At 38.9% G+C, this 25,715-nt stretch overlaps 1 protein-coding gene and 1 long non-coding RNA gene across 2 annotated transcripts; one reads left to right on the top strand and one right to left on the bottom strand.

Moving 5' to 3' along the window:
• Positions 1 to 2,330: 2,330 nt before the first annotated feature.
• LOC118240549 lies at positions 2,331 to 5,592 on the top strand. The gene is made up of 3 exons (XR_004775482.1): positions 2,331 to 2,560; positions 2,897 to 5,273; positions 5,524 to 5,592. It is a non-coding gene; the product is annotated as an uncharacterized LOC118240549 (long non-coding RNA).
• Positions 5,593 to 6,046: 454 nt separating this feature from the next.
• LOC118240654 lies at positions 6,047 to 24,163 on the bottom strand. The gene is made up of 4 exons (XM_035521731.1): positions 24,008 to 24,163; positions 23,753 to 23,885; positions 6,155 to 6,988; positions 6,047 to 6,068 (listed from the first exon to the last, which is right to left on the bottom strand). The coding sequence occupies exons 1-4, from the start codon at positions 24,048 to 24,050 to the stop codon at positions 6,047 to 6,049; spliced, it is 1,032 nt and encodes a 343-aa protein (XP_035377624.1). The 5' UTR covers positions 24,051 to 24,163.
• Between the last annotated feature and the right edge of the window lie 1,552 nt (positions 24,164 to 25,715).

Genomic DNA, 25,715 nt, shown 5'->3' with positions numbered 1-25,715 from the left:
CGTGAAATGAAGAAATAATTCAATTCAAGACACGTGTCTGGTCCTGCTACTGCAGTAGCAGTTAAAACTATTCTAAAAAGGAAGAGAATAAAGAGGCTTGGGCAGAATAATTTATGCATTTGAGAAGGTCAATTTATTGCCTTTTCAAGTTGTATTTAGATTTTTTAGCGCCCTCCCTTTATCTAGGTGCGGAGTGTGATTAACAAGTGTCCCCAGTCTCGTCCTCTCAATTAACCGGCTCTGATTACAAAAACTAGACTCGGGTCTCCTCACGTCTAAGTTTTGCTGCGTCGCCACTGGGAAACGCTCCTCTGCCGCGTTGTAAATCTGTTCTGTACAACTGCTGCACTTCTGCGAGCCGCCCTCATGCTTGAGGAAGCATATACGCATGCGCAGGTTAAAGTTGTCCTTCTGCAGCTCGGATATCGTCTGGATTAAAAAAAAGAGCAAACAGATCGGATTGATGTTCAGACAGACAAATATTATATTTTCAGCTTGGCAGTAAAATTGCATACCTGCGTCATTTCTTTTAGTGTCCACGTTTTGTTCCTGGTCAACAATTTCCCATGTTGAGAAAAACTCATCATGTTTCTCTATTGATTTAATTTGGCCTTTCACGATCGTTCCTGAATCCAGGGGATACACGGATACTATAAAATATTTTAGATATTTCTATAATTAACGGCGCACTTAATTTAATGATATAATAAATCATGCAAGTAATATTGATACTATTGCTGAAAACTATTAGAATATCCAATAATTCTGGTCGGACTATACCTTGAAAATCACCTTGTCCTCCTTCAGAAAATCATGTAGGTATTTAGTGTGTTGGAACGCTTTTAAATAACTTACACTTTCCTTAGGTTGTGATGTCATAATTACATTAATGCGTCTTAGTGGAACAGTTCACTGACGCAGTAACGCCAGCAGTGGCAATTTGACTTTAAGTGTCTGACTTTTATCAAGCAGTAAAACCATTGTCATGCCTCTGATAAACCTGATCAGGAAGGAGACGTAACGGAAACCACAAGGTGGTCAATTTCAGAACTACAGATATTAGTGGTAAATAATGTGGCTAATGAGTGAATTTGTGCTCTACCAAAGTTGGTTACTAACACTAAATGGTAGCAGATTGGTAATTTTCCTTTATATAGCAGAGCATATTACTGTAAGTTCAAATAATATTATTTCTTTATCTATTTGAGCAAATTCCCGAGTCATACATATTATACAGTATAAGAACAATATGTGTTAAATACATTCATATTTGTTTTGTGAAATGGCACATAATATTATGTATATGAAAGTGCCGCAATTATTTTAAAGTTCTAACTGTTTTATAATAACATTTGTATCATGATCATGAATGACTTTCCTTTTCATTCACAGTTAATAATAATGAAATTAAAGAATTGTGTTCTTGTGCGCAAGAACACAAAAACATTCGCGAGAGTACAGTATGTGTTTGTGTGTGCAGAAGAGCAAGTTTGTGTAAGAGCAGGATATATCTAAACACGTGCAAGCAGTTTTGTAGCAGAGCAAAGTAAATGTAAGCGAGAGCAGAGCAAATATGAGTGAGCACATGTACATTTTGCATGCGAGCAAAGGAGATCCGTGAATGCTGCGAGTTACACGTCAATACTGTGTGAAATTTTTTTTTAACAAAACAGATGTTTGATTTTGCACTTTTGCCAACACCAGATTAATGCAGATTATGTCCCTTGTGGTGTTTTGACCTTTTATTCAGAATTTTTGTCTGAAGTCCCTTAAAACATTCACTTATGTCTACAGCTCCATCATAACCTTGACCTTAGATGTTACCTACTAGTAAACAGATCTGCCTGATTAACGTCTTTTAGCTCGTCTTCTTCTCAGATACATGTCTGGGCACAAACTAAACGTTCACATACTGTCTTAAACCACTACATCACTGGGCATGTGAACTGGACATGGCGATCAGCAGAGGAGAGACCCAAGATACCATTTGAAAATGGTTTATTCAAACACTCAAAATGGTTTGAACTGTCATATCAGGGGAGTGTATGCTAGAAACGAAACTTAATGACAATAAATAGTCATTTTATATAGAGTTTGTGAGCACAGAATAGGTATTACACACAAACTAATAACCTGTCTCTCTCTCTCTCTGTGTGTGTGTGTGTGTGTGTGTGTGTGTGAGAGAGAGTGTGTGTGTGTGTGTTTGTGTGTGTGTGTGTGTGTGAGTGTGTGTGTGAAAACCTAAGTAAACGTCTGCTCAGAACAGCTGTGCTGTATAAGCTCCATGACAAACAAAATTCTCCCACAGTCAAAATCTACTGGTAATTTACTGTCACTGTTCTACGCTATTCTGTGTTATTTAAATACAGTTCTATACTGTAGCTCTGATTTCTCTCTCCCGCAGAAGGTTGGATAAAGTGTTGTGACTGGTCACAGCAGTCCGGCCCCTAAAAAACAATTATCCTTGACAAAACCGGTTCAGTCCGGTTTAACGCGAAAGTGAAATTTTTGTGCTCCATTTTAAGAAGCGCAATGCAAATATCTTTAGAAAAGAAAGCCGGTGAGTATCTGAATCTGAGCTGTCAATCATGAATTATATGAACTTGTACTACTCAAAGAACAAGTTCTTAAATTTAATATTAACAGAATTGAATATTAACAAGGTTAATGTCTGAAAACGTAAAGCTTTTAGCCGCTATTCTGTTGCAGTAGGTGTCTTCGTTTACGCGAAATACAGCAATAGAACTGAGGTCGTCTGATTCAGAATAACCAAACTAAAGTCGTTCTAGGCTCATCTGAGAAATTGGTCCGAATCAATATGTTTACATGAACTGTATAAAAAGTACTAATAAACGCACTATATACTTCATATATTTATATTTTGTCCTCTACGCAGAAACAAACTGCGCAAATAGAACAGGCGTCGTACTGCAGGAAGTGTCACAAATGTCTCGGACTGTGAGCCAGTAGATCTAACAGTAAGTGTTTAGGTGTCCAACTAGATGTAGACTATTTGTTTTATCAGGCTAAGACCGTGCTGTTTACACGATCATGTCGTAATTAGACTGACAGTGTGAGGTTAGTATTGTACCAATAGTGTGCATGTCAGTGTAACTAAAGAAGTAATATTTATAATATTTATTAGTAATATTATTAAGTGATATTTCGACACTGTTTCTTTGTATGACAGTGATTGAGTTAGTCTGTGACCCACTATGCACTTACAGAACACATTTTTCCTGCCTCTGTCTTCTTTTCCACTTTGGACTGATACTGTTCACTACACCCACGTTTTTGAGTTTGTTTTAGTGCTGTAACATTACGGTTTAAACTTTATGCATTATTTGCTCATTTTAATAAACCATATTTTGTACTTATAAAGTTAGTAAAGGTGCCTGTCTACACCAAAGCTCTTAAAAACATGAATGACTGTTTCTCTTTTGAGAACATTAAGCGAGAAAATACTGTAATGTTTCGCTTATAGGCGCATTCCGAGCTAAAGCGTGAATGTCTTGGTCGTGCTTCGTTAAAGCGCGTGAATGTCTTGGTCGTGCTTCGTTAAAGCGCGTGAATGTCTTGGTCGTGCTTCGTTAAAGCGCGTGAATGTCTTGGTCGTGATTGATTAAAGCGCGTGAATGTCTTGATCGTGATTGATTAAAGCGCCTGAATGTTTTGGTCGTGATTGATTAAAGCGCGTGAATGTCTTGGTCGTGACTCGTTAAACGGAGATCTTGGCTGCAATTCGGACTGTGAACCAGTAGATCTGACAGAACGTGTTTACACGTCCAACTCGGCTACGTGTTTTGAACTGGCTAAGACAGTGATTTTATACGATCGTGTGTTAGTTCAACTAACAGTGTCAGACTAGTATTGTACCAACGTTCAGTTGAATAATAACTGTGAGGCAGAGTCAGTACAAGTATTGAACCATTTTACATGTTTGGTTTACTCCTTTGTCGGTAAGTTATTGAATGGATGAAAGATTGTTGTGTAATATTTTTTGGCATTGTCTTTTGTTTCAGCATAAAGCTGAACGTCACAAGAAAGCCCACCAAAAACAGAACAGAGTATGTACAGTTACACTGTGTACTTCCTTATTCAAGTATTTAGGGTACGTAGGAAGAGTCTGAATGAGTACTGCACAAACTAACTAGTGGTCTCTGTTGACGTCGGTGAAGCTATCCGCGCGTTAGCGCTTCATGGTCAAGTCGCCGAGATTCAAATTGAATGCGCCTATATGCACGATATTGCGGCATTTGGTTGCTCACTTCAAACTAACGCTCTCTAAGCATAGAGAAATGCAGACTAACTGTTTTTTGAAGAGCTTTGGATTAGACATGTACTTTTACTACAAAAATACAAAATGAAGTGTATTTGATTAAAAGCAAAACATTCACAAAGTTTGAACCATGAGCTCAGAATACTGATGTTATATATATAAAATGTGTATAGTGTATGAAGATGTGCTGCTGCATGAAAGTACACATTGCTGGTATGTATACTTTGAATGGATATTGCATCAACACTATTAAAAATATGTTAAAGTAGCTTAATAAGCACTGCTCAAAATGATTTTCCTATAGAGTGCTTCTCAGAGGTTTATCATACAGCTTGACTGCCAGCTAAAACAGCACTTAGCACTAGTGCAATATTGTACATATCTCCAGTGCTGAAAAATCAGACTGAAAAAAAAAAAAAAAAGATTGAAGGCACTTGCTTATCAGATCAAATTTGAAAAAACTCTACTGTGCCAGTTTTTTTTTTAAATATATTTATATTGAAGTCCTACTTTTAATGGGGTTTAAATGCTCACTCATACAGAGAACATATGATTACTATATCTATGAATTTTCCCATAATGCCAAATCAGTTCCACTACCACCAAAGAGTGACAGCCTTTGACTTTCACAGCTGCAAGATTTGGCAATTTCTAGTGTACTATTTTTTTTTTCCCTTTTTCAAAAACCAGTATTAAAATACTAATGTGGTTAATGGGGCTTAGAGACAGTTATCTATAACTTACTTCTTTTCTAATTGTATTACTTATTTTAAGTAATGTGGTCATTTACATAATGTTCTATAGGTCTATGCAGTCTTTAAAATCAGCTTTGGGTAATTATGTTTGGTGTCATTTGTGACTTTGTAAAACATAACTCATTACATATCTGATAAAGTTTTTCTTTCCCTGATTATCAACCAGCAGAAGAGAACTGGTGTTTGCTGAATCAGAAGAGACCAAGAGTCAGATGTGTAACTTTGTGCTTTAAGTCAAAGTAAATGTAATGTGTGTTGTAATTGTCCAGTAGAAAGAAAAGAACACAAATATGTATATGTTGGAGAGGAAGCAGTTGTGAAGAAAGACAACAAACGTACACCCATTTTTAGTTTTGTACTGGAGGTTGTCTTTTTAGTCATCCTAGAGGAAATGGAGAAACACTCAAGATAACTGAACCAGAAATATCACAGACCAACATCTCTGCATACATTTAAAATTGCATTTATTTAAATATTTTTTTTTCTCAGGAAGTAATAAGTGTCAGGAATGCTGGATGTCAGACAATCCCAGGTTGGAGAGCAAATGTGCAAACATGGTCCTGAAGGTTTCTGTTGCTTACAGAGGCCGTAAGGCAACTGACCGTGGTCATCTACAGAGCAGGTGAAGTCCATTCATTTCACATGCACAGGTGTAGGTGCTAAGACACAACAGACAAATAAAACAAATCTGAACAGGACTATTGCCTACAATGACTGTTTCTTCACTAATTATGAAATACAAGGTTAATTTAGCAGTTTTATATGTAATCTCTTTCTTGATTCTTTTGCTGCAGTTTTCGTTACAGACTCCATTCTCAAATATCCTTAGATGTGCCATCATTTAGTACATTTTCTAGTTTATCAGATGAAATGCTAAATGATACACAGAACCTAATAGAAAATTAACTCAAAACTCTAGTATTTGGGGGTGAAATAAATGTCAAAAGAAGTCATTTTTTTTAACCCATTGATGCAAGGTCCCCTATGCTCACCTGTCTGTTGTCCCAACTGGTCAAGCCCACAGTTCCTTCTCCCTGTTAACAACAGAGAGAAATAAATCTTCACGACAGATGTTTCTTTCTGTCCAGGGGAAGTAGAGGCAGCCTGGCCAGCCTGGCACTTGTCCTGCCTCTTGGTTTTTTGCTCATTCTTGCACGGCCGGGGCACACGGTTGCGACGTGGCACCAGGGAGGGGGCAGGCGGAGCTGCGCGCCCAGCTCCGCTCTCTACCTTATGCAAGGTCGCCCTCCTGATGAGCAGCGGTTTGTGGCAGCTCAGGTCATGCTGGTGCTGGGAAGCTTCGACCTTGGAGGCACACTGACGGGCTGACGTTAGCCTCTCCAGGTCCTGGTAGAGGACCTCACCCACTTCTGGCCTGGTGTAAAATGTGGAGTTCACCTCACTGTGCTTGTCCTGCACCTTTCCTGGGACTTCCCTGACATGTTTGTGGGGGACATGCAGGGTCACAGCAGGCTTGGGGCTTTTCTGTTTGAGAGCAGCCAGCTTTGGGTGGAGGGCGGGTAGCCTTGAGATGGATGGAGCTGGTGGAGTGTGATCAGCCTTCACACTCACAGCACTGCTCTTGGTGTGTGGCTCTACAACCAGAGAAGGGAACCGAGATTTGCTGCATCGCTGACCTTCATCCAGGAGTCTGCCTGTTGACTTTCCACCATTTTTTCCATCCGTGGCCTTCAGCAGTGCTGCTAATGTTGTGCCCGTGCCAGTTTTTCTCAGGTTTTGAGAGACTTGAGGTTTATATTGCTTCCTCTGGGGCACTCCAGAAATTTCTGGGAAATAGATGCTGCTTCCTCCTCTTTGCGAATTAACGAAATGAAAAGGAGAAATATTTGGGTTGGCCATTGCCTCTGTAGGGCTTTTTTGTGGAGCTGGGATGGTCTTCACATCAGGGAAGAAGTTCTTCTTTGTACTTCCTGTTCCCCTCATGATGATCTCACTGGGGAAAACCAGAAAATATATTAAATCTTTAAATAATTTACAAATAAATATTAAATTATACCTCTATAAACTGTGTGTGTTTCGTTCGATGTCGGTCATCGTACATGTGTACACGTTCGTGTTAGTGTTATTGTTCATTGTTTACTGGTTGTACTCGTTGTGTGTGTTTCTGCCTGTCCCTATGTTCACGCTGCAATGGTTTGTTACATATGAGTGCAGTTACCGTTGATTACTAATCTTTTGTGTCTAATAAATGTTTTTCTGGGACGAGAGAGGTCTGTGAGTTCTGCTCCTTGCCCTGCAGGACTCGGGCCATGACACTTTTCTTAATCTATTCAATATTCTCTTAAGATGATCAGCACACAAGTAACAATTTTAATTTGTTCACGGACATATGCGTAAATTATGATGGGGATGCTACATGTCACTACGGTTGAAAATGAGATTGTAACATTCCTAAATGGCTATTTTTATCCACACCACTTTTTGAAAGTAAAAATGTTAATGTTTCATCTACAAGCAATCTTTCCTTCATTTATTAGTTAATTTAAGTAACACGCATGTTTTAGTCATCGTGTTTCTAATGACAGAATCTGAAAACGTTCATGATTATAATCTTGAAAACTCCTATAATTTCACACAATGTCAAAACGCAGCGCAACTGATATTTCGTGAAACGAAAATTAATTTTAATCAAAATACAAAAGTTGCATTACAAATATATTTTAAACTACATTGCTGATACTTTTCAATGCCCACAAGTATACAAACGCCATAAATGTGGACTTTCTTCCTTTTAGACCAAGCGCTGATTTAAGTGAACGCACGTGCCATCGATGATAAAAGGGATGCGAATTTAAGGGACATCAGAAACGAATCCAAAACCCAGCACTTTTCAAGAGAAATAATACGCTTTGTATATAAACACACGACGTCTCAATCTAAATAACACATGGAAATTATTTCCTTTATGCATTCTTTTCATATAGACGTTTCCCAGTTTGCCTTAAAGAGGATAGTTAGGCCTACCTTTGATATCGGAGAAATCTATAACTGACAATAATCCAATTTATCCACAGGAAAATGTGAAATAACAATTGTTGAATATCCTTGTAGTTCGTAGTTTGGTTTGTCCAGTTTGCGCACTCTGTCAAAATGGTAACCATGACGCCAGTTAAGCCTTTTTATATATCTGCTTCTGTGACGTCACAAACAGCAGGTGTGACGACATAAACACGGCTGTCTCGTTTTAGCATTACTAAAATGTACTTCTGGACTGTGTATTACTGGACCTTTTGATTGACAGTTAGTGTAAGTTAAAATATATTATTTCCTCTCAAGCGCAGAGGTTGTTCTCCTGTGTTCTGTCCATTAATATATTAGGCCTATCCAGCTATGCAACTGTTCATCTTATTTGTTTTTGATGCATTTTTTCAATGTATAAACCATTCACATATACACGGTAAATGTGTATAAAATTTCTTGTATTTGTAATATTAATTGAATGTTTTGCCCCCTCAGTCCCTTAACAATATCACATCATTCGAGCTCTGTTCACTTTTTTATGTGGCGCATTATAAGAACCCACATGTAAATCTCCCCATGCTGACAAACCTGCAAGTAACATATTTTCTTCCTCATCTCCCTGATGCTTTTTGTTTAATCTTGCTAGCTATTATTATTATTATTATTATTATTATTATTATTATTAACATTTATATAGCACCTTTCTCAGACTCAAGGACACTTTACAAGCAGGTATCAGCTGTTATAGTCACTCACATGCCGATGATTAGTTAACATGCTACCTTAAACTTCAACCTAGATTTTGGTGTTTTTTCTCCTCCTGTAATGGTACACTGGAAATGATTAGATTTCTTTGGCTAAAGCAATGTCTTCATTAAGGCCCATTTCATGTGAACTTGTTTCTGTCTTTTTTTTAATTAAATCTGGCAGACAACCTTAATAATCATGGCTTTTACACTTTGACCAGGTGGCTAAATTCACTAGGTTAGCTAGCTACCCTGAATCATCAAGAATTGATTCAGCAAACAATCAGGATAGATTTTCATTTCGTTTTGATTCAAACATGTCAGGACAAAATAGCTAAGTAAAGGAAATAGCTAGGTTAGGTAGTTAACCACTCAAAGTAGCTTACTTTAGGTAGATATTGGTCAAAATGCACTCTTAACTAGTTACACTAGCTAGCAGCTGTGATTATGCTGTGATAAACAAATATTGACAATCATAGATTTTAGATTCCTCAAAACAACTATTCTATATTTTGATGACATCTTTGCATGTTCTGGGTCTTCATTTTTACATATGCAGAGCACTAGTGCAGTGAGGAACAAAGTGCATCAAAAATTCTGGTTGTGCACAAGTAACCGGCTAAGGTTTTAGGATTTGACTTTTAAGACAAACAGAAATTTTGATGCAGACAAGAGAGGCATGTCTTGTTTTTGAGAGGCAAATTCTTGCTCTTTTAGAAAGATTCTTGTATATTATTGGTATTACAGCTTTTTTGATGTACAGCAATAACAAAGACCTATTAATGAATAACCAGCTAGAATTTGCTTTAAAATGTAATTTGCTTTGAATAAGAGCGCCTGCCAAATGCTGTAAAGCTTAAGATCTGTTCTTGGAATGTATCCTGGACACTGATGTAAACTATCAAAAAATGTATCGGGATATTCTGCTTTGTTCAGTATTGAAGTGTCTGCAAATTGTTTTTAACTTATTAGTTGCCAAAAAAATAAATAAACAAAAATAAAAAATGGAAAGACACACTGCAGCATGTAGGAGCATCTTTAATGGGTATGTTATTATTTATTCCAGCTCTGAACCCACATATTTAACCAAGCATGGAAAACTGCATAAAGGAAAGCAAGGCAGAACAGACTGAAAACTGTCAAAATATGCCAACGTTCAGGCAAGCTTTCGAAAGAGAAACTGTCACATACAGTGATACGTTGAGCCAGTGCATAATGCAAGAAAGAGTGAGATAACTGGGATTAACAAATGTCTACAAAAATGAATGTAAAACTTCACATTTGAAGCTTTGAAAAGCTAATACGATTAAAGACAGCTCCATATAGCATGATTTTAACAAAATGAAATATAAAGGATAGAAAAACAACAGGAACACACGTGTGAAGTGCCGACACCTTGCGTGTTACGTGAAATGGAACTAACAAGTAAAACCAAAACGATCGTGACAAATAGGATAAAGAAACACTTAGTTTTAATAAACAAACAAACACTGAACAAAATCAAAGACAGACAGCAATACCGGGTAAGCATTTACGGGAAAGGCAGCGTAGACGGCAAACACAGAGGGAGAGCACAAATGAGATGTAAACAAACAAAACAGGAGCAAGGAGCTAGGTGTAACACAGGTTCTTATCACAAACACAATGAAAGACAAACACACTCTAACCAAAACAAAGCGAAACAAAGACCGACGAGAACTAACCAACAACCAAGAGAGACATATTATCAAACACATATCAACGAAGGCACAAGGAGAAACAAAAGCTAACCATAAGCGAGGAGAAACAATAACTGTCAAACAAGATACATAGGAACGGTTTTATTTTTTATAAGACTATAATCAGGGATAAATTAGAAACAGTTGGGAGACAAAGGGGAGGAGACAGGGAACCATAGAGAATGACAAAACCCCGGAAGTTACTAGGTTGCCTGGGAAATGGGGAATGCTCTGGTCTGTAGACGTGACAGGCACACAGCATCATGGGAGTCACCTTGCTCCCCTCCACTCTCCTGACTGGATCCCACATCAAAGATTATAGCAGATGTCACATATATAAATATACACTGTCATGGCACGGCCCCCTCCTCCTAGACTCCTCGCTGTTTGTTTGACGTCACGTGTGTGTGTCTTCATTGCCACACCCCACCCATGTGTCATACCTGTCTCTGGTTATCTCCCTTGTTAATGTGTATATTTAAGGTCCTGGTTAGTTGTTGGTCTTTGTCGGTGTTTGACCCTATATGCACTGTGTCAACGTGCACAAATTGCTTATTGTTTGTTGTGTTTTTGTCTCATCACTGAGTAGTACTTTGTGTTTTGGTTTCATTTTTGTCATGTTCATTAAACATCTGTGTTTATACAATGACTCACCTTTGCATCCTGCCTCTGGAAAAAGGCAAAGAAGTGATGTAACCGTCCCAGTCCAGCCCATGTGAAGGAACTCTTCATAGTAGTGGGCATGCTCCATGCCAGTGCAGAGGGTGAGAGCGCCACTGGGATATTTAGGGAGGGCCTGGAGATCCATGGTCAGACTCTGTGGAATCGTGCTTGCCCTTCCTGGAATTCAGAATGGTAAATCTGCAGGGTTTTACGTAACCGGAATATCGGGACAGTTATGAGGATTATGGCATGGATGAGGACTATGACAACAGTAGTCTCCGGTCAGACGTGGATTCCGATCGCTTTATGTACCCTTCAATGAAGGTGAAGGAGTCCCTCCACGAGGATCCCACTTTTGGGGTTGGAAATGGAATCAGGAAACTCCAATGACGATGAGCCCCTGGAGTCTAAGCCTTCACCCAGAGCACTCTTCATCAGCAGTCTCATTCAGAAATACCTCACATTATTTTCAGACGTTCCCACTCGTACGACTGTCCTTCAGCATGACATTGATGTTGATTCTCATTCACCCATTAGACAACACCCATATCATACCAATCCCCAGAAATGTACATTGCTAAATCAAGAAACCAAGTATTTGTTAGAAAATCATCTTGCTATCCCTAGTGTTAGTGCCTGGTGTTCCCCATGCTTTCTGGTGCTAAAACCAGATGGCACATACGGCTTCTGCACTGACTACAGAAAAATAAATGCAGTTATTGTTTCTGGTTCCTTCCCAATGCCTAGAATGGAGGATTGTGTGGATAAGATGGGGTTCAGCTAGATTTGTAAGTAAGCTTGATTTACTTTAGGGTTATTAGCAAGCTCCATTAACCTCTCTTGCATCTGACATTTTGGCATTTGCTACCCCTGACTGTTTTCTACAATATACGGTAATGCCTTTCAGTCTTAAAATGCCCTTCTACCTTTCAGCGTTTGATGATTAAGATTTTAGATGACATGCCTAACTCTGAAGTCTATTTGGATGATGTGGTTGTGTATACCAAAACTTGGGAACAACATGTACAGTTGCTTGATCTTGTTTTTAAGAAGCTATTGGAGCCTCCATTGTGCTTAATCTTGAAAAATGTGATTTTGGTAAGAGTGAGGTTGCCTACTTGGGGAAACTGTTGGGTTGTAGTAGTGTGCCTCCTCTTGATGCCAAAGTACAAGCAATCAAGTCTTTTCCTGCCCCAGAGACGAAAAGACAACTCCGACGCTTTTTGGGCATGGCAGGTTTTTATCGTTGCTTTTGTAGGAACTTCTCTGATGTTGTTTTACCCCTCACAAATTTGCTTTGTGACACCACCCCTTTTGAATGTTCACAACCCTGTGAAGATGCATTTGACTCAGTGAAAGCTGATTCAGCACTCCTGTTCTAGCAACCGCTGATTTTACTCGTCCTTTTACACTTGAGGTAGATGCCAGTGGTAGTGGAGCCGATGCTGTCCTCCTGCAAGAGGACTCACAAGGTCTAGATCACCCTATTTGTTATTTTTCTAGAAAGTTTGTGAAACATCAGCTGGCCTATAGCGCTATTGAGAAGGAGGCCCTTGCGCTCCTCCTAGTGTTACAACATTTTGAGGTGTACCTTCGTGGTCATCCGTACCCCATCACCATATACACTGATGACAATCCGCTCGTGTTCTTGCAGAATATGGCTAATGCCAATCTACGCTTAATGCGTTGGTCTCTGATCATCCAAGTGTTTAATATTGACATCAAACATAAAAAGGGTTCAGAAAATGTAGCGGCAGATGCTCTAACGGCACTAGCGCCGTTAGCATTAGCGCTGTTAGCATTGGCGCTGTTAGCACTAGCGCCGTTAGCATTTGTGCTGCTAGCATTAGCGCTGCTAGATGTAGCCTCGAAGCGAGCAAAGAATGTATTCAGCTCGTTCGCCAGAGACTCATCCGCACTCATCCGCACTCATCATTTTTATACACTCCTGCTCTTCCAGGCACTGACGCATGAAAACGAGGAAGGAAAACCTCTTGGAACATTTACTTATGACCAAGATGGAGAACCCATCCAGACCTACCAACTTCCTGTAAGAAAGTTGTACAGTAACTCACCAAAATATAGAAAGATGGAAATATTTACATGTTAGCAGTGTTAATATTATTAATAATGTATTATTGGTGTTAGTGTATTTCATGTATTTATATATACTTTACTTTATATATACACTATAATCTTTTGTACTCAAGTTGATAACATTTATTGACACTTTGGCCCTTTAAAACATCTACAGTAATACAGCTCCCTCTGGTGGACAAATTAATGTACCACATCCCAAATGCATCTCCAAAGAAAAAGTTCAACATTGTTTCTCTGATCTTAGGCCAGTTTTGCTGCTGCTCCACTTAAGAATAAAAAAAAATTAGGGGCAAAAATTTGAACAACACTTGAGAAATAGCCCATAAATGGTGCCACACTAAGCTTGTAGTCTTCCAGCTTGCATGGAAGGAGAGCCTTCCATAGAAAAGCACTTATTAACACTCCAACATCCTATCTCTCAAACCTCATAGAAAATAACCAAAATAATACTGTATTCCTTTTTAGTACAATTGCACATCTACTTAGAAAAACTCTGCCCTCACACGTTTCTTAAGGAAATCCTATCCGAAGTAACTGAACATTTACTAAATTTAAGAACCTCCTCCTTGAACATTGGCTATGTTCCTAAACCATTCAAATTAGCAGTAATTAGACCACTTATCCAAAAATCTAACCTTGACCCATGTGAGCTGTCAAACTACAGGCCAATCTCAAATCTTTCATTTACTTCCAAGATCCTAGAAAAAAGCTGTAGCTCAGCAGCTAAGGTCATATCTGAATCAGAATCAGAAAAATGTAGGCTTTCAGTCAGGGTTTAGGCCTAATCATAGTACAGAGACAGCACTAATTAAAGTAGTTAATAACCTGTTGTTGGCTTCTGACCAGGATTATGTCTCTTTGCTTGTATTACTTGATCTGAGTGCAGCATTTGACACTATAGATCACATCATTTTACTACATAGACTCAAAAATGTTGTTGGGATTAGGGGAATAGCCCTTTCCTTATTTAAATCTTATCTAGCTGGTCGCTACCAGTTTGTTAACATAAATGGAGACTTCTCAGCATATAACAATGTTAGTTATGGTGTCCCACAATGATCTAGGGCCTTTGCTTTTTTCTTTATATATATGCTACCTCTAGGTGACATTATACATAAACACTGTTCTAGTTTTCATTGCTATGCAGATGATACTTAGCTATATTTCTTAGCCAAACTACGGGACCTATATCAGCTTAGTATTATTGACAAATGCATAAAGGACATCAGACATTGGATGTTGAGGTACTTTCTCTTACTTAATCCTGACAAAACAGAGGTGCATTTATTAGGCCCAGAGACAGCTAGGTCCTTACTCTCTAACTACTCAGTGAACATCAATGGTCTGCAAATCACATCTTCTCTAATTGTTAAAGATCTTGGAGCTGTTACGACCCTGTCTAGGCTGTGAGGCCATAACAAGGAAAAAGAAATACAAATGGCTAATATAATGGAAGTTGTGACAAAGTGAGCAGCAACAAAACAAACAGAAGCACAAATGGAGGGTGTTTTTCAGTGTATTTTACAAAGGTTATGCTTCATAAACAAACAAACAAACAAACCAACAATCAATCATGCTGGTGCAAATGTCTTCAGGAGTGACCCAAGCCAAATTAACAAACCAAACCCACACTAATTAAATAAAAATACACACTAACTAATCCTAGCAACACAAGAAACCTACCTAACATAAAAACATAGACAAAATGCACACCCAACAAAATTGGCAGTCACTCCCTGTCTCCTGGGAGTGGACTTTAAATGGTCGACACAGTTAGCTGAGAAACCCGCTAAGGAAAGGGGCGGAGTCTCAATCAGGTTGGAAATCCTGGCAGTGGATCTAGAACACATACACATACAAAAACACACACACACACACACACACACACACACACACACACACACACACACACACACATCTCTCCGTAACACCCCTCCCCATAAGCGTGGACTTCCAGAGGATGTTCCAGCACACAAACAACAAAACATGCCCAAACCGACAACATCTGGAAAGAGCATCTGCCGCTACATTTTCTGAACCCTTTTTATGTTTGATGTCAATATTAAACACTTGGATGATCAGAGACCAACGCATTAAGCGTAGATTGGCATTAGCCATATTCTGCAAGAACACGAGCGGATTGTCATCAGTGTATATGGTGATGGGGTACGGATGACCACGAAGGTACACCTCAAAATGTTGTAACACTAGGAGGAGCGCAAGGGCCTCCTTCTCAATAGTGCTATAGGCCAGCTGATGTTTCACAAACTTTCTAGAAAAATAACAAATAGGGTGATCTAGACCTTGTGAGTCCTCTTGCAGGAGGACAGCATCGGCTCCACTACCACTGGCATCTACCTCAAGTGTAAAAGGACGAGTAAAATCAGGGGTTGCTAGAACAGGAGTGCTGAATCAGCTTTCACTGAGTCAAATGCATCTTGACAGGGTTGTGAACATTCAAAAGGGGTGGTGTCACAAAGCAAATTTGTGAGGGGTAAAACAACATCAGAGAAGTTCCTACAAAAGCAACGATAAAAACCTGCCATGCCCAAAAAGCGTCGGAGTTGTCTTTTGGTCTCTGGGGCAGGAAAAGACTTGATTGCTTGTACTTTGGCATCAAGAGGACGCACACTACCACAACCCACCAGTTTCCCCAAGTAGGCAACCTCACTCTTACCAAAATCACATTTTTCAAGATTAAGCACAAGGGAGGCATCCAATAGCTTCTTAAAAACAAGATCAAGCAACTGTACATGTTGTTCCCAAGTGTTAGTATACACAACCACATCATCCAAATAGACTTCACAGTTAGGCACCTCACCTAAAATCATAGTCATCAAACACTGAAAGGTAGAAGAGCATTTTAAGACCGAAAGGCATTACCGTATATTGTAGAAAACAGTCAGGGGTAGCAAATGCCAAAATGTCAGATGCATGAGAGGTTAATGGAGCTTGCTAATATCCCTAAAGTAAATCAAGCTTACTTACAAATCTAGCTGAACCCCATCTTATCCACACAATCCTCCATTCTAGGCATTGGGAAGGAATCAGAAACAGTAACTGCATTTATTTTTCTGTAGTCAGTGTAGAAGCGGTATGTGCCATCTGGTTTTAGCACCAGAAACCATGGGGAACATCAGGGACTAACACTAGGGATAGCAAGATGATTTTCTAACAAATACTTGGTTTCTTGATTTAGCAATGTACATTTCTGGGGATTGGTGTGATATGGGTGTTGTCTAATGGGTGAATGAGAATCAACATCAATGTCATGCTGAAGGACAGTCGTACGAGTGGAAACGTCTAAAAATAATGTGAGGTATTTCTGAATGAGACTGCTGATGAGAGTGCTCTGGGTGAAGGCTTAGACTCCAGGGGCTCATCGTCATTGGAGTTTCCTGATTCCATTTCCAACCCCAAAAGTGGGATCCTCGTGGAGGGACTCCTTCACCTTCATTGAAGGGTACATAAAGCGGTCAGAATCCACGTTTGACCAGAGACTACTGTTGTCATAGTCCTCATCCATGCCATAATCCTCATAACTGTCCCGATATTCCGGTTACGTAAAACACTCCAGATTCACCATTCTGACTGCCAGGAAGGGCAGGCAGGATTCCACAGTGTCTGACCGTGGATCTCCAGGCCCTCTCTAAATATCTCAGTGGAGCTTTCACCCTCTGCACTGGCATGGAGCGTGCCCACTACTATGAAGAATTCCTTCACATGGGTTGGATTGGGACGGTTACGTCACTTCCTTACCTTTTTTTTCCAGAGGCAGGATGCAAAGGCGAGTCATTGTATAAACACAGATGTTTAATGAACATGACAAAAATGAAACCAAAGCACAAAGTACTACTCAGTGATGAGACAAAAAACACAACAAGCAATAAGCAGTTTGTGCACATTGACACGGTGCATATAGGGTCAAACACCGACAAAGACCAACAACTAACCAGGACCTTAAATATACACATTAACAACGGAGATAACCAGAGACAGGTGTGACACATGGGTGGGGTGTGGCAATGAAGACACACACACGTGACGTCAAACAAACAGCGAGGAGCCTAGGAGGAGGGGGCCGTGCCATGACAGTGTATATTTATATATGTGACATCTGCTCTGATCTTTGCTGTTGGATCCAGTTAGGAGAGTGGAGGGGAGCAAGGTGACTCCCATGATGTTGAGCGCCACCAATCAGACTTATTTACTTTAAATTTAATGTTTAGTGTTGTTAAATGGTTGATTTGTATGTGCGTGTTAGTTTAGTCCTTTCACATTAATTTATAGAAATCCAAAATCAATATTAAATCCACAAGTCTTTTACTTTGACCTTTTCTCAGATAATAAAATTTTGTTTTTTTGTTAATCACTTCAGTTACACCATAAAAAATAATCATCACACAGTACACAATAGAACTGCACTGTTCTCTTTTAACTTTTGTGTTGTGTTTGGGTTTTAAGTACTAACTTTGTGCTATGCAGACAAAAAAAAAAAAAGGAAAAAGTGCTGAATAAGCAGATGGTTATTTAGATGCTCATTATTAAGAACATTGTCATGTTTCAGGCATTTATGACCCAAACCAGACTGTGTAGTCATGCCGTTAGCCAGCTGTCAGGTCACTGAGGTCTGGATCCAGCTAATTTCTTTAGAGCTCAAAATACAAATGTAAGCTAAATACAACTAGATTAAAAAAAAATCTTGTGGTTGACAAGTTGTCCTACATGATGAGTGCATTCTGAATTCAGATTAAACTTAATAAGTGTCCATTGTGTGAGAAAAGGTATTAGCGCAGCCCCATGCATCATCAGCGCTTCAACTAACATCAGTTGTTGGCCTCTAAAGTAAAAGCAACATGTTAAACATGTAGCATGATAGACATGTAGATTAAAAAATGTTAAATATGCATACTCTAGTCATGATGAATACTAGCCTATTTCTTTCTTATTAGTAGGTTAGCTAACGTTTCTCACAACTGTTTAAAAACAACGGTTTAAATAACAGTAAGTCTATGAAACATAGAAGTTACAGGGGTGGTTGATCAAAACAATCCAGTCAGATTTGTTTCTAAGACCCCTTGTTTGTATTTGTTTGTAAGTGAATTAAGATGTTAGGACCTTAGAAGCATCAGGGTTAGGATTAATCTTAGGGTTAGTATAAGGAAAAGCAAGCAGATATAAGGACTACACTAAATTAAAAAAGGAGATCAGGTCAAAGTCGATTACAGTCATATCACGAGTAGGGCGTAAGCACTGATTTAGCCAGGAATTCAGCAGGACACTTCACAACAAAGTTAGTAATGCTATAAAATGTCATATAAGATATAATTGGTTCAATAATAGTACAGTAACAATTTTGAAGAGAACCACAACTGAGGCATACAAGGGCTAATTTTTTTGTATATCTGTATCGGCGTAAGTCCTGCCCACTAGCCTTTCTCCGCTCAGACGTAGATCACCCTCACCTGAATACTGATTAATTACACCTGTCTCTCATTTCGGTTTCTTTTATAACCTCCCTTTTCCGATAGTATCCTCACAAAGTATTGTATTTTCATGTATAGCAAGCGTTTCTTGATTCTGTTGCTTTTCCCCTAGACAATGCCTCACTCTTAGTACCTTAGACAACCTCGGATTCTGTCTTCTGGTTTGGACTTTGGACTGTGCCCTTGACTCTCCTCTTCACCATTCCCTTCCCGTTTATGACTACCCTTCTATTTTACCTCACAACTCCTTCCCGCCTGTACTGAAAATAAACTCTTGCATTTGGATCCACACTTAGCTGTGTCCTGACATCCTTGTATGACGCACTTACATACGTGTGACCCACCTTGCCCAGACCACGTGAGGCTGTTGTGCATGCAGATATCAGGAGCACACGCAGTGAACTTATTCCAAGGCTCTACTTCACAAAAGGAGCAGACCGTGGTATGGAAACTTAAAGGTGTGGGGGGTGCACCCAAAACATTCTTGCCCCAGTTCTGACAATTCTGATCTGTGTAACCAGTGAGGATTTATTAGGACACCTTCAATTTCTTCTCTCTTTGCATACAAGTGTAGACTTATTCAAGCTTTGGTGTATACAATGAATCCTTTTTCTATCTAATTTAATCTTATTTATTCAAAAGAGAATAGGTCTCCTGATAACGTCATGTAACAGCTTCCCAAATGGTTTTATTGTTGATAGATTTCTTCTTTTTTATTTGTAAATTTGGGATTCCAGAGAACAATGTATTGCAATGTTTTCCTGTTGTTTTTCTATCCTTTATATTTCATTTTCTTAAAATCATACTATATGGAGCTGTCTTTAATCGTATTAGCTTTTCAAAGCTTCAAATGTGAAGTTTTACAATCATTTTTGTAGACATTTGTTAATCCCAGTTACCTCACTCTTTCTTGCATTATGCACTGGCTCACCATATCACTTTATGTGACAGTTTCTCTTCCGAAAGCTTGCCTGAACGTTGGCATATTTTGACAGTTTTCAGTCTGTTCTGCCTTGCTTTCCTTTATGCAGTTTTCCAAGCTTGGTTAAATATGTGGGTTCAGAGCTGGAATAAATACTAACATACCCATTAAAGATGCTCCTACATGATGCAGTGTGTCTTTCCATTTTTTATTTTTGTTCATTTATTTTTTTGGCAACTAATAAGTTAAAAACAATTTGCAGACGCTTCAATACTGAACAAAGCAGAATATCCCGATACATTTTTTGATAGTTTACATCAGTGTCCAGGATACATTCCAAGAACAGATCTTAAGCTTTTCAGCATTTGGCAGGTGCTCTTATTCAAAGCAAATTACATTTTAAAGCAAATTCTAGCTGGTTATTAATTAATAGGTCTTTTTTATTGCTGTACATCAAAAAAGCTGTAATACCAATAATATATAAGAATCTTTCTAAAAGAGCAAGAATTTGCCTCTTAAAAACAAGACATGCCTCTCTTGTCTGCATCAAAATTTCTGTTTGTCTTAAAAGTCAAATCCTAAAACCTTAGCAGGTTACTTGTGCACAACCAGAATTTTTGATGCACTTTGTTCCTCACTGCACTAGTGCTCTGCATATGTAAAAATGAAGACCCAGAACATGCAAAGATGTCATCAAAATATAGAATAGTTGTTTTGAGGAATCTAAAATCTATGATTGTCAATATTTGTTTATCACAGCATAATCACAGCTGCTAGCTGGTGTAACTAGTTAAGAGTGCATTTTGACCAATATCTACCTAAAGTAAGCTACTTTGAGTGGTTAACTACCTAACTTAGCTATTTCCTTTACTTAGCTATTTTGTCCTGACATGTTTGAATCAAAAACGAAATGAAAATCTATCCTGATTGTTTGCTGAATCAATTCTTGATGATTCAGGGTAGCTAGCTAACCTAGTGAATTTAGCCACCTGGTCAAAGTGTAAAAGCTATGATTATTAAGGTTGTCTGCCAGATTTAATTAAAAAAAAGAAAGAAACAAGTTCACATGAAATCGGCCTTAATGAAGACATTGCTTTAGCCAAAGAAATCTAATCATTTCCAATGTACCATTACAGGAGGAGAAAAAACGCCAAAATCTAGGTTGAAGTTTAAGGTAGCATGTTAACTAATCATTGGCATGTGAGAGACTATAACAGCTGATACCTGCTTGTAAAGTGTCCTTGAGTCTGAGAAAGGTGCTATATAAATTTTAATAATAATAATAATAATAATAATAATAGCTAGCAAGATTAAACAAAAAGCATCAGGGAGATGAGGAAGAAAATATGTTACTCACAGGTTTGTCAGCATGGGGAGATTTACATGTGGGTTCTTATAATGCGCCACATAAAAAAGTGAACAGAGCTCGAATGATGTGATATTGTTAAGGGACTGAGGGGGCAAAACATTCAATTAATATTAGAAATACAAGAAATTTTATACACATTTACCGTGTATATGTGAATGGTTTATACATTGAAAAAATGCATCAAAAACAAATAAGATGAACAGTTGCATAGCTGGATAGGCCTAATATATTAATGGACAGAACACCGGAGCTTTTTGCCGAAGCAACGTCTGCGCTTGAGAGGAAATAAGATATTTTAACTTACACTAACTATCAATCAAAAGGTCCAGTAATACACAGCCCAGTAGTACATTTTAGTAATGCTAAAACGAGACAGCCGTGTTTATGTCGTCACACCTGCTGTTTGTGACGTCACAGAAGCAGATATATAAAAAGGCTTAACTGGCGTCATGGTTACCATTTTGACAGAGTGTGCAAACTGGACAAACCAAACTACGAACTACAAGGATATTCAACAATTGTTATTTCACATTTTCCTGTGGATAAATTGGATTATTGTCAGTTATAGATTTCTCCGATATCAAAGGTAGGCCTAACTATCCTCTTTAAGGCAAACTGGGAAACGTCTATATGAAAAGAATGCATAAAGGAAATAATTTCCATGTGTTATTTAGATTGAGACGTCGTGTGTTTATATACAAAGCGTATTATTTCTCTTGAAAAGTGCTGGGTTTTGGATTCGTTTCTGATGTCCCTTAAATTCGCATCCCTTTTATCATCGATGGCACGTGCGTTCACTTAAATCAGCGCTTGGTCTAAAAGGAAGAACGTCCACATTTATGGCATTTGTATACTTGTCGGCGTCGAAAAGTATCAGCAATGTAGTTTAAGATATATTTGTAATACAACTTTTGTATTTTGATTAAAATTCATTTTCGTTTCACGAAATATCAGTTGCGCTGCGTTTTGACATTGTGTGAAATTATAGGAGTTTTCAGATTATAATCATGAACGTTTTCAGATTCTGTCCTTAGAAACACGATGACTAAAACATGTGTGTTACTTAAATTAATTAATAAATGAAGGAAAGATTGCTTGTAGATGAAACATTAACATTTTTACTTTCAAAAAGTGTTGGGGATAAAAATAGCCATTTAAGAATGTTACAATCTGATTTTCAACCGTAGTGACATGTAGCATCCCCATCATAATTTACGCATATGCCCGTGAACAAATTAAAATAGTTACTTTTGTGCTGATCATTTTAAGAGAATATTGAATAGATTAAGAAAAGGTCACGGCCCGCGTGCTGCAGGGCAAGGAGCAGGACTCACAGACCTCTCTCGTCCCAGAAAAACATTTATTAGACACAAAAGATTAGTAATCAACGGTAACTGCACTCATATGTAACAAACCATTGCAGCGTGAACATAGGGACAGGCAGAAACACACATAACGAGTACAACCAGTAAACAATGAACAATAATACTAACACGAACGTGTACACATGTACGATGACCGACATCGAACGAAACACACACAGTTTAGAGGTATAATTTAATATTTATTTGTAAAGTATTTAAAGATTTTATATATTTTCTGGTTTTCCACAGTGAGATCATCATGAGGGGAACAGGAAGTACAAAGAAGAACTTCTTCCCTGATGTGAAGACCATCCCAGCTCCACAAAAAAGCCCTACAGAGGCAATGGCCAACCCAAATATTTCTCCTTTTCATTTCGTTAATTCGCACAGAGGAGGAAGCAGCATCTATTTCCCAGAAATTTCTGGAGTGCCCCAGAGGAAGCAATATAAACCTCAAGTCTCTCAAAACCTGAGAAAATCTGGCACGGGCATAACATTAGCGGCACTGCTGAAGGCCACGGATGTAAAAAATGGTGGAAAGTCAACAGGCAGACTCCTGGATGAAGGTCAGCGATGCAGCAAATCTCGGTTCCCTTCTCTGGTTGTAGAGCCACACACCAAGAGCAGTGCTGTGAGTGTGAAGGCTGATCACACTCCACCAGCTCCATCCATCTCAAGGCTACCCGCCCTCCACCCAAAGCTGGCTGCTCTCAAACAAAAAAGCCCAAAGCCTGCTGTGACCCTGCATGTCCCCCACAAACATGTCAGGGAAGTCCCAGGAAAGGTGCAGGACAAGCACAGTGAGGTGAACTCCACATTTTACACCAGGCCAGAAGTGGGTGAGGTCCTCTACCAGGACCTGGAGAGGCTAACGTCAGCCCGTCAGTGTGCCTCCAAGGTCGAAGCTTCCCAGCACCAGTATGACCTGAGCTGCCACAAACCGCTGCTCATCAGGAGGGCGACCTTACATAAGGTAGAGAGCAGAGCTGCGCGCCCAGCTCCGCCTGCCCCCTCCCTGGTGCCACGTCGCAACCGTGTGCCCCGGCCATGCAAGACTGAGGATAAAAACAAGAGGCAGGACAAGTGCCAGGATGGCCAGGCTGCCTCTACTTCCCCTGGAGCCAAAGAAACAGCTGTCGTGAAGATTTATTTCTCTCTGTTGTTAACAGGGAGAAGGAACTGTGGGCTTGACCAGTTGGGACAACAGACAGGTGAGCATAGGGGCATCAATGGGTTAAAAAAAATGACTTCTTTTGACATTTATTTCACCATCGAATACTAGAGTATTGAGTATTGAGTCAGATTTGTTTTATTTGTCTATTGTGTCTCAGCACCTGCACCAGTGCATGTGAAATGAATGGACTTCACCTGCTCTGTAGATGACCACAGTCAGTTGCCTTACAGCCTTTGTAAGCAACAGAAACCTTCAGGGCCATGTTTGCACATTTGCTCTCCAACCTGAGATTGTCTGACATCCAGCATTCCTGACACTTATTACTTCCTGAGAGAGAAAAAAATAAATAAAAAAATCTTTAAATAAATGCAATTTTAAATGTATGCAGAGATGTTTTTCTGTGATATTTCTGTTTCAGTTATCTTGAGTGTGTGTAAAAATGGGTGTAAGTTTGTTATCTTTCTTCACAACTGCTTCCTCTCCAACATACATATACTTGTGTTCTTCTTTCTACTGGACAAATACAACACACATTACATTTACTTTGACTTAAAGCACAAAGTTACACATTTGACTCTTGGTCTCTTCTGATTCAGCAAACACCAGTTCTCTCTCTCTGAACTGGCCTATAGCACTATTGAGAAGGAGGCCCTTGCGCTCCTCCTAGTGTTACAACATTTTGAGGTGTACCTTGGTGGTCTTCCGGGCCCCATTACCATATACACTGATCACAATCCGCTCGTGTTCTTGCAGAATATGGCTAATGCCAATCAACGCTTAATGCGTTGGTCTCTGATTAAACAAGTGTTTAATATTGACATCAAACATAAAAAGGGTTCAGAAAATGTAGTGGCAGATGCTCTTTCCAGATGTTGAAGTTTTGGGCATGTTTTGTTGTTTGTGTATGGGGAAGGGTGTTACGGAAAGGTGTGTGTGTGTGTGTGTGTGTGTGTGTGTGTGTGTATGTGTATGTGTTCTAGATCCACTGCCAGGATTTCCAACATTTTTGAGTCTATGTACTAAAATGATGTGATCTATATTGTCAAATGCTGCACTCAGATCAAGTAATACAAGCAAAGAGACATAATCCTGGTCAGAAGCCAACAACAGGTTATTAACTACTTTAATTTGTGCTGTCTCTGTACTATGATTAGGCCTAAACACTGACTGAAAGCCTACATTTTTAGTAAAGGTTCAGTTACTTCGGGTAGGATTTCCTTATGAAACGTGTGAGAGCAGAATATTTCTTAGTAGATGTGCAATTGTACTAAAAAGAAATATAGCATTATTTTAGTTATTTTCTATGAGGTTTGAGAGATAAGATGTTGGAGTGTTAATAAGTGCTATTCTATGGAAGGCTCTCCTTCCATGCAAGCTGGAAGACTACAAGCTTAGTGTGGCACCATTTATGTTCTATTTTTCGAGTGTTGTACAAATTTTTGCCCCTATTTTTTTTTTTTTTATTATTATTCTTAAGTGGAGCAACAGCAAAACTGGCCTAAGATCAGTGAAACAATGTTGAACTTTTTCTTTAGAGATGCATTTGAGATGTGGTACATTAATTTGTCCACCAGAGGGAGATGTATTACTGTAGATGTTTTAAAGGGCCAAAGTGTCAATAAATGTTATCAACTTGAGTACAAAAGATTATAGTGTATATATAAAGTAAAGTATATATAAATACATTCAATACACTAACACCAATAATACATTATTAATAATATTAACACTGCTAACATTATCGGAATAAAAAGTGATGTGTAAATATTTCCATCTTTCTATATTTTGGTGAGTTACTGTACAACTTTCTTACAGGAAGTTGGTAGGTCTGGATGGGTTCTCCATCTTGGTCATAAGTAAATGTTCCAAGAGGTTTTCCTTCCTCGTTTTCATGTGTCAGTGCCTGGAAGAGCAGGAGTGTATAAAAATGATGAGTGCGGATGAGTCTCTGGCGAACGAGCTGAATACATTCTTTGCTCGCTTCGAGGCTACATCTAGCAGCGTTAATGCTAGCAGCACAAATGCTAACGGCGCTAGTGCTAACAGCGCCAATGCTAACAGCGCTAATGCTAACGGCGCTAGTGCTAACAGCGCAAATGCTAACAGCGCTAATGCTAACAGCGCTAGTGCTAACAGCGCCAATGCTAACAGCGCTAA

The sequence above is a fragment of the Electrophorus electricus genome, chromosome 22, assembly GCF_013358815.1.
Source record: "Electrophorus electricus isolate fEleEle1 chromosome 22, fEleEle1.pri, whole genome shotgun sequence".
Classification (NCBI taxonomy): Eukaryota; Metazoa; Chordata; class Actinopteri; order Gymnotiformes; family Gymnotidae; genus Electrophorus; species Electrophorus electricus.
The sequence above is the reverse complement of the archived record's forward strand: the minus strand, read 5'-3'. Positions and strand labels throughout refer to the sequence as shown.